This window comes from Homarus americanus, unplaced genomic scaffold, assembly GCF_018991925.1.
Source record: "Homarus americanus isolate GMGI-L3 unplaced genomic scaffold, GMGI_Hamer_2.0 scaffold42582, whole genome shotgun sequence".
In the NCBI taxonomy this organism is placed as follows: domain Eukaryota; kingdom Metazoa; phylum Arthropoda; class Malacostraca; order Decapoda; family Nephropidae; genus Homarus; species Homarus americanus.
The window spans coordinates 12,381-21,177 of NW_024723042.1; the positions used below are offsets into that span (position 1 = coordinate 12,381).

Below are 8,797 nucleotides of genomic sequence, written 5' to 3' on the forward strand. Positions count from 1 at the left end.
CACATTTAAACTTTTTTATACCACTGTGTCCAAGAATGTGTCTATTGAGAGTACCCCTTTCTGCAAAATGTTTCCCACATTCCTTACATTTAAACTTTTTTATACCACTGTGTCCAAGAATGTGTCTCTTGAGAATACTCTTTTGTGCAAAATGTTTTCCACATTCCTCACATTGAAAATTTCTTACACCACTGTGTCCAAGAATGTGTCTCTTGAGAGTACTCTTAGATGACAAATGTTTCCCACATTCCTCACATTCAAACTCCTTCATACCATTGTGCACAAGTAAATGTGTCTGAAGAGTAGACTTTAAGCAAAACTGTTTGCCACATTCCTCACAGGAGAACTTTTTATCTCTGCTTGACATTGTGAACTTCTACTTAATTACACTTGGTCTTGAGATGTGACATCACAGTATCTGAAACAAAATATTTTGCCTTAGATAATATTCTTATAAAAAGTACAATTTATAAATGAAAACTACAAGTGACTAAATCAACTTGTGTAAAATGAAAATATTCTAAATGTAATTACAAAGGTTTAATTACAGCTAATGGGGGTTTATGACACATCGTCACCCAGTAACGGACTGGCCTATCTTTAACCATAAGAACATAAGGAGTCTGCAATAGGCCGGTTGGCCTGTGCATGGCAGCTCCTGTCGAGAGTTACTACCACTCTCTATCATCCATGAATCTATCCAGCCTCCTTTTAAAACTTTCCAGCGTTCCAGTACTTACTACAAAGTTGCTAAGCTTGTTCCACTCGTCCACCAGCCTATTTGTAAACCAGTTCCTTCCTAGCTCCCTCCTAAACCTAAACTTATCCAACTTAAATCTGTTGCTACGAGTCCTATCCTGCTCGGATATTATAAGAACTTTATCTATATCCCCTTTATTGATTCCTTTCACCCACTTAAATACTTCTATCATATCTCCCCGCACTCTTCGGCTTTCTAAGGAATGCAAGTTTAGTTTCTTTAACCTATCCTGATATGGAAGGTTTCTAAGTCCCGGAATCATTTTCGTCATTCTTCGCTGCACCGACTCTAGTGAATTGATATCCATTCTATAATAGGGGCACCAGAACTGAACAGCATAATCGAGGTGCGGCCTGACTAGCGCAAGATATAGTTGCAATAAGACCTCTGCACTCTTGTTACTTACACTTCTAGATATAAAATCTAATACTCTGTTTTTTTTTTTTTTTTTTTTTTTAAGGGGATTAGCCCACCTGGGCACAGGTCATTGACCCACATCGGGGCCTGGGGGCGAAAATTTAATAATAATAATAGTAATTCATAGTAAATAAAATTTTTAATTAAAAGTAAAATAAAATAATAACAATAATAACATTAATAACAACACTGTAATAATGATAATAAAGAAAAAATATTAATAATCAATAGTTAGAAACGCTATATGTACAGACTGTTGTCTTGTCAATAGTAAGAGAAGCAATTGAGACCCTGCAATTGTGTGTAACTGAGGCAGAAAGACAGATCATCAACCTGGGTCTTGGTCACATATGGCAGCAGGGTCTACCATTAGACAACACATTATGCTTCCAATATCTTCCCAGGCGGTAGTCCCTCCCTGCCTACTACCTACTGCTTTATTTCAAACATTAACGCACTGGTTGATGTTGTTAAGGCTGTATACATTGACAGTATTTGTTCTTCCAATATTAAGTACGCTGCACTTGCTCGTGATGAATTTCATTGGCCATTTCTCTGACTACTCCTGCAGTTTATTTAAATCCTCCTATAGTTCATTTGCATCCTGACCTGAATTAATCTGCCGCCCTATTTTGGTGTCATCCGCAAGCTTGCTTATGTCACTGCTGACCTCTGTTACTAGTGTTAAAGTGGTCATATCTCCATAAATATCAACCTACCACTCAAATAAAGGTCATATTCCTTTATAACAAGATAAAAAACACATTAGTTAAATCTATTGTAGTAATCAATTTCCCGTTATGGCATAAAATGAATCTTTATCATTCCACATAGCAGGAAAGGTCATAATACAGTATTAAGGTAAACAAGGTCATATAACACACCTTAATAACTCACCAAACACTTGCTGTAATGTCCAGGAGGAGGAGAAATAAACTGTTTTACGAGAAAATTGACGGAAGTATACAAGATGGTGAAGCGTGTTGTTGTTGTTGTCAAGGAATATCCAATAAGGAAGAACAACTCTCCACTATTAGTCACCACAGGTTGACCCGTAGTGCCGCCTGGTGACTGAATGACTAACTTACCAAAGAAAACTTTTATTATTTGAGGGTAAACTATTACTGTTTATTGACCCTCATAGAAGACGTGCTCCTCAACATGATACATCACGTAAGGTATAAAATAGTTTACTTGGACTAAATCAACTGTGTAAACCATTACTAAATAAGATATTAATAGGTGGTTTATGAAACTTACATTATAAGTAATGAATGATCATTAAATAGAAATATTTAATGTTTTACATTTTATTATAATAAATATGGCACCTTTTGTACCCCATTATCCACCCCACATAAATATGGGAGAGGTTTCTGTACCCCATTATCCACCCCACATAAATATGGGAGAGGTTTCTGTACCCCATAATCCACCCCACATAAATATGGGAGAGGTTTCTGTACCCCATAATCCACCCCACATAAATATGGGAGAGGTTTCTGTACCCCATAATCCACCCGAATAAATATGGGAGAGGTTTCTGTACCCCATAATCCACCCCCATAAATATGGGAGAGGTTTCTGTACCCCATAATCCACCCCATAAATATGGAGAGGTTTCATACCCCAATAAATATGGGAGAGGTTTCTGTACCCCATAATCCACCCCATAAATATGGGAGAGGTTTCTGTACCCCATAATCCACCCCACATAAATATGGGAGAGGTTTCTGTACCCCATAATCCACCCCCATAAATATGGGAGAGGTTTCTGTACCCCATAATCCACCCCACATAAATATGGGAGAAGGTTTCTGTACCTTATAATCCACCCAACCATAAATATGGGAGAGGTTTCTGTACCCCATAATCCACCCCCCATAAATATGGGAGAGGTTTCTGTACCCATAATCCACCCGACATAAATATGGGAGAGGTTTCTGTACCCCATAATCCACCCGACATAAATATGGGAGAGATTTCTGTACCCCATAACCCACCCCCCAAATATATGGGAGAGGTTTGTACCCCTTAATCCACCCCCCATAAATATGGGAGAGGTTTCTGTAACCCATAATCCACCCCACATAAATATGGGAGAGGTTTCTGTTCCTCATAATCAACCCGACATAAATATGGGAGAGTTTTCTGTACCCCATAATCCACCCGACATAAATATGGGAGAGGTTTCTGTACCCCATAATCCACCCCACATAAATATGGGAGAGGTTTCTGTACCCCATAATCCACCCCACATAAATATGGGAGAGGTTTCTGTACCCCATAATCCACCCCACATAAATATGTTAGATAAATAAAGAAGACAGACAGATAAATATTACTCTCATACATATAAGTCAATCTTAAAGGAACTATTTTTCATCCTAATATTTTCATGTGAATAATAAAACAAAATTATAACAAACATTTTATTAACAATATTGATATAAAATTTACCTTAACATTTGAACAATTTATCTTAATTCTATATGTTTTAAATGACAGCTCTTCTAATTCTACCATTAGTGAGCAGCCAAGTATATATTTGATCATTTAATGTTTTTATTAAAGATAATATTACATATATTATGTGTAGACCACCACAAGATAATGACCCACAAACCCTGCCTGGCCACAACACTGAACCTGTGTCTTATGAGTTTGTAGTTGACAGCACTAACAAGTAACCCATGAGGCCTATTACAGTTGTCAGTGCATGTCAAGTGTTCACGGGGACCAGTGCTGGAAGACAAAGGATAGCCACCAACTCCTGCTTTCTGTACTTGGTACAATTATTATTTACAAGGTAGATTCACAGGATAGATCCACACAGACAAAGACCATCCACACAGACCTAAACTCAACTGAGTTGTGTGAAGCAGCGAGACACACAGGTCTGGTCTACAGTGAGTCCTCCCGGTTCTCTCTACCTTCATTCCCTCCTCAACTCTCCCACCAAGCATTGTGGCTAATAACATTACAGTTACATTAATTCACAAATTAGTAATGAAACAATTACAACAAGTTACAATAAAAGACAATTAAGTAGACACCTCAAACTACTTCAATTAACATTAACATATAAGTTAATAATTGGAGTAACATCACAAGACCCCAAGTTTGGAACACCTTGTACAAGAAGCCAACTTCACACCCAACCACCATTATGTATTATATACAACAACTCACTATATACAACAAATTACACAGATTAGCATAACATGAATGTATGTTATACATTACCATAAGAACATACATTATATATTACACAGAGCCCTTGGGATGTACCTAGTAGCATCTGACAGTACAGTACATCACAGTTGGTAATGTACAGTACATGTTAGTACATCACAGTTGGTAATGTACAGTACATGTTAGTACATCACAGTTGGTAATGTACAGTACATGTTAGTACATCACAGTTGGTAATGTACAGTACATGTTAGTACATCACAGTTGGTAATGTACAGTACATGTTAGTACATCACAGTTGGTAATGTACAGTACATGTTAGTACATCACAGTTGGTAATGTACAGTACATGTTAGTACATCACAGTTGGTAATGTACAGTACATGTTAGTACATCACAGTTGGTAATGTACAGTACATGTTAGTACATCACAGTTGGTAATGTACAGTACATGTTAGTACATCACAGTTGGTAATGTACAGTACATGTTAGTACATCACAGTTGGTAATGTACAGTACATGTTAGTACATCACAGTTGGTAATGTACAGTACATGTTAGTACATCACAGTTGGTAATGTACAGTACATGTTAGTACATCACAGTTGGTAATGTACAGTACATGTTAGTACATCACAGTTGGTAATGTACAGTACATGTTAGTACATCACAGTTGGTAATGTACAGTACATGTTAGTACATCACAGATGGTAATGTACAGTACATGTTAGTACAATACACAGGTGACAACAGGACATGACTAAGTCAACAACATCACCTGACTTGACCAAGCCAAATCAACATGGCTGGGTCTACATGTGACCATTACATGTTAACAACATTATTGTACAAGTTCTACTAGACTCATAGGATACCCCTCAACTAACACAAGTTTATTTTTCTAACATATTCTATCATGTCATGGTAAAGTACTAAGGCCATGGTAGAAGAAATTTACATCTGAGAGCAGATAATTATAACTGGTGTTTAATATCTATAAAAGTGGCATTTGTCACTTGTCTTTATTTCTGCTACATTCATAGAGTTTGTTCAAGTGGTTTTATATTGATGTATATCACTGTATTCAAGTTTATGAGTCACATTTACCTTCTGTTAAAGTCATTCAAACATTTAATGAATTCTGTTTTTTTCATGCACACGTTTATGACGTTTGAGATTTTCCTTCCGGGAGAAACATTTCCCACATTCCTCACATTCAAACTCCTTTATACCACTGTGTCCAAGAATGTGTGTTTTGAGAGCACTCTTTCGTGCAAAATGTTTCCCACATTCCTCACATTTAAACTCTTTTATACCACTGTGTACGAGAATGTGTTTATTGAGAGTACTCCTTTCTGCAAAATGTTTCCCACATTCCTCACATATAAACTCCTTTATACCACTGTGTCCAAGAATGTGTGTCTTTAGAGTAAACTTTAGTGCAAAATGTTTCCCACATTCCTCACATTTAAACTCCTTTATGCCAATGTGTCCAAGAATGTGTCTTTTGAGAGTACCCTTTTGTGCAAAATGCTTCCCACATTCCTCACATTTAAATTTCTTTACACCACTGTGTCCAAGAATGTGTGTATTGAGAGTACCCCTTTCTGTAAAATGTTTCCCACATTCCTCACATTTAAACTTCTTTATACCACTGTGTCCAAGAATGTGTGTTTTGAGAGTACCCTTTTTTGCAAAATGTTTCCCACATTCCTCACATTCAAAATTCTTAATACCACTGTGTCCAAGAATGTGTGCCTTGAGATATCTCTTCTGGGAGAAACATTTTCCACATTCCTCACATTCAAAATTTCTTACACCACTGTGTCCAAGAATGTGTCTTTTGAGATGACTCTTAGATGACAAATGTTTCCCACATTCCTCACATTCAAACTCCTTCATACCATTGTGCACAAGTAAATGTTTCTGAAGAGTAGACTTTAAGCAAAACTGTTTGCCACATTCCTCACAGGAGAACTTTTTATCTCTGCTTGACATTGTGAACTTCTACTTAATTACACTTGGTCTTGAGATGTAACATCACAGTATCTGAAACAAAATATTTTGCCTTAGATAATATTCTTATAAAAAGTACAATTTATAAATGAAAACTACAAGTGACTAAATCAACTTGTGTAAAATGAAAATATTCTAAACTAAACGTAATTACAAAGGTTTAATTACAGCTAATGAGGGTTTATGACACATCGTCACCCAGTAACGGACTGGCCTATCTTTAACCATAAGAACATAAGAACATAAGGAGTCTGCAATAGGCCGGTTGGCCTGTGCATGGCAGCTCCTGTCGAGAGTTACTACCACTCTCTATCATCCATGAATCTATCCAGCCTCCTTTTAAAACTTTCCAGCGTTCCAGCACTTACTACAAAGTTGCTAAGCTTGTTCCACTCGTCCACCACCCTATTTGTAAACCAGTTCCTTCCTAGCTCCCTCCTAAACCTAAACTTATCCAACTTAAATCTGTTGCTACGAGTCCTATCCTGCTCGGATATTATAAGAACTTTATCTATATCCCCTTTATTGATTCCTTTCACCCACTTAAATACTTCTATCATATCTCCCCTCACTCTTCGGCTTTCTAGGGAATGCAAGTTTAGTTTCTTTAACCTATCCTGATATGGAAGGTTTCTAGGTCCCGGAATCATTTTCGTCATTCTTCGCTGCACCGACTCCAGTGAATTGATATCCATTCTATAATAGGGGCACCAGAACTGAACAGCATAATCGAGGTGCGGCCTGACTAGCGCAAGATATAGTTGCAATAAGACCTCTGCACTCTTGTTACTTACACTTCTAGATATAAAACCCAATACTCTGTTTTTTTTTTTTTTAAGGTGATTAGCCCACCTGGGCACAGGTCACTGACCCACATTGGGGCCTGGGGGCGAAAATTTAATAATAATAATAGTAATTCATAGTAAATAAAATTTATAATTAAAAGTAAAATAAAATAATAATAACATTAATAACAACACTGTAATAATGATAATAAAGAAAAAATATTAATAATCAATAGTTAGAAACGCTATATGTACAGTATGTTGTCTTGTCAATAGTAAGAGAAACAATTGAGACCCTGCAATTGTGTGTAACTGAGGCAGAAAGACAGATGAGCAACCTGGGTCTTGGTCACATATGGCAGCAGGGTCTACCATTAGACAACACATTATGCTTCCAATATCTTCCCAGGCGGTAGTCCCTCCCTGCCTACTACCTACTGCTTTATTTCAAACATTAACGCACTGGTTGATGTTGTTAAGGCTGTATACATTGACAGTATTTGTTCTTCCAATATTAAGTACGCTGCACTTGCTCGTGATGAATTTCATTGGCCATTTCTCTGACCACTCCAGCAGTTTATTTAAATCCTCCTATAGTTCATTTGCATCCTGACCTGAATTAATCTGCCGCCCTATTTTGGTGTCATCCGCAAGCTTGCTTATGTCACTGCTGACCTCTGTTACTAGTGTTAAAGTGGTCATATCTCCATAAATATCAACCTACCACTCAAATAAAGGTCATATTCCTTTATAACAAGATAAAAAACACATTAGTTAAATCTATTGTAGTAATCAATTTCCCGTTATGGCATAAAATGAATCTTTATCATTCCACATAGCAGGAAAGGTCATAATACAGTATTAAGGTAAACAAGGTCATATAACACACCTTAATAACTCACCAAACACTTGCTGTAATGTCCAGGAGGAGGAGAAATAAACTGTTTTACGAGAAAATTGACGGAAGTATACAAGATGGTGAAGCGTGTTGTTGTTGTTGTCAAGGAATATCCAATAAGGAAGAACAACTCTCCACTATTAGTCACCACAGGTTGACCCGTAGTGCCGCCTGGTGACTGAATGACTAACTTACCAAAGAAAACTTTTATTATTTGAGGGTAAACTATTACTGTTTATTGACCCTCATAGAAGACGTGCTCCTCAACATGATACATCACGTAAGGTATAAAATAGTTTACTTGGACTAAATCAACTGTGTAAACCATTACTAAATAAGATATTAATAGGTGGTTTATGAAACTTACATTATAAGTAATGAATGATCATTAAATAGAAATATTTAATGTTTTACATTTTATTATAATAAATATGGCAACTTTTGTACCCCATAATCCACCCCACATAAATATGGGAGAGGTTTCTGTACCCCATAATCCATCCCCCATAAATATGGGAGAGGTTTCTGTACCCCATAATCCACCCCACATAAATATGGGAGAGGTTTCTGGACCCCATAATCCACCCCACATAAATATGGGAGAGGTTTCTGTACCCCATAATCCACCCCACATAAATATGGGAGAGGTTTCTGTACCCCATAATCCACCCCACATAAATATGGGAGAGGTTTCTGTACCCCATAATCCACCCCATATAAATATGGG

General features: G+C 37.0%; 1 protein-coding gene and 1 long non-coding RNA gene across 3 annotated transcripts; both read right to left on the minus strand.

Moving 5' to 3' along the window:
- Positions 1 to 231: 231 nt before the first annotated feature.
- Positions 232 to 2,193, minus strand: LOC121863217. Its single transcript, XR_006088356.1, has 2 exons — positions 2,075 to 2,193; positions 232 to 418 (listed from the first exon to the last, which is right to left on the minus strand). It is a non-coding gene; the product is annotated as an uncharacterized LOC121863217 (long non-coding RNA).
- Positions 2,194 to 5,027: 2,834 nt separating this feature from the next.
- Positions 5,028 to 8,193, minus strand: LOC121863218 (gastrula zinc finger protein XlCGF57.1-like). 2 transcript variants are annotated; one of them, XM_042361700.1, is made up of 2 exons: positions 8,075 to 8,193; positions 5,028 to 6,420 (listed from the first exon to the last, which is right to left on the minus strand). In XM_042361700.1, the coding sequence occupies exon 2, from the start codon at positions 6,367 to 6,369 to the stop codon at positions 5,503 to 5,505; it is 867 nt and encodes a 288-aa protein (XP_042217634.1). In that variant the 5' UTR covers positions 6,370 to 6,420; positions 8,075 to 8,193; the 3' UTR covers positions 5,028 to 5,502. The 2 variants fall into 2 exon arrangements, with proteins under 2 accessions (XP_042217634.1, XP_042217636.1); XM_042361702.1 differs by having other exon boundaries at positions 8,062 to 8,193.
- Positions 8,194 to 8,797: the final 604 nt, after the last annotated feature.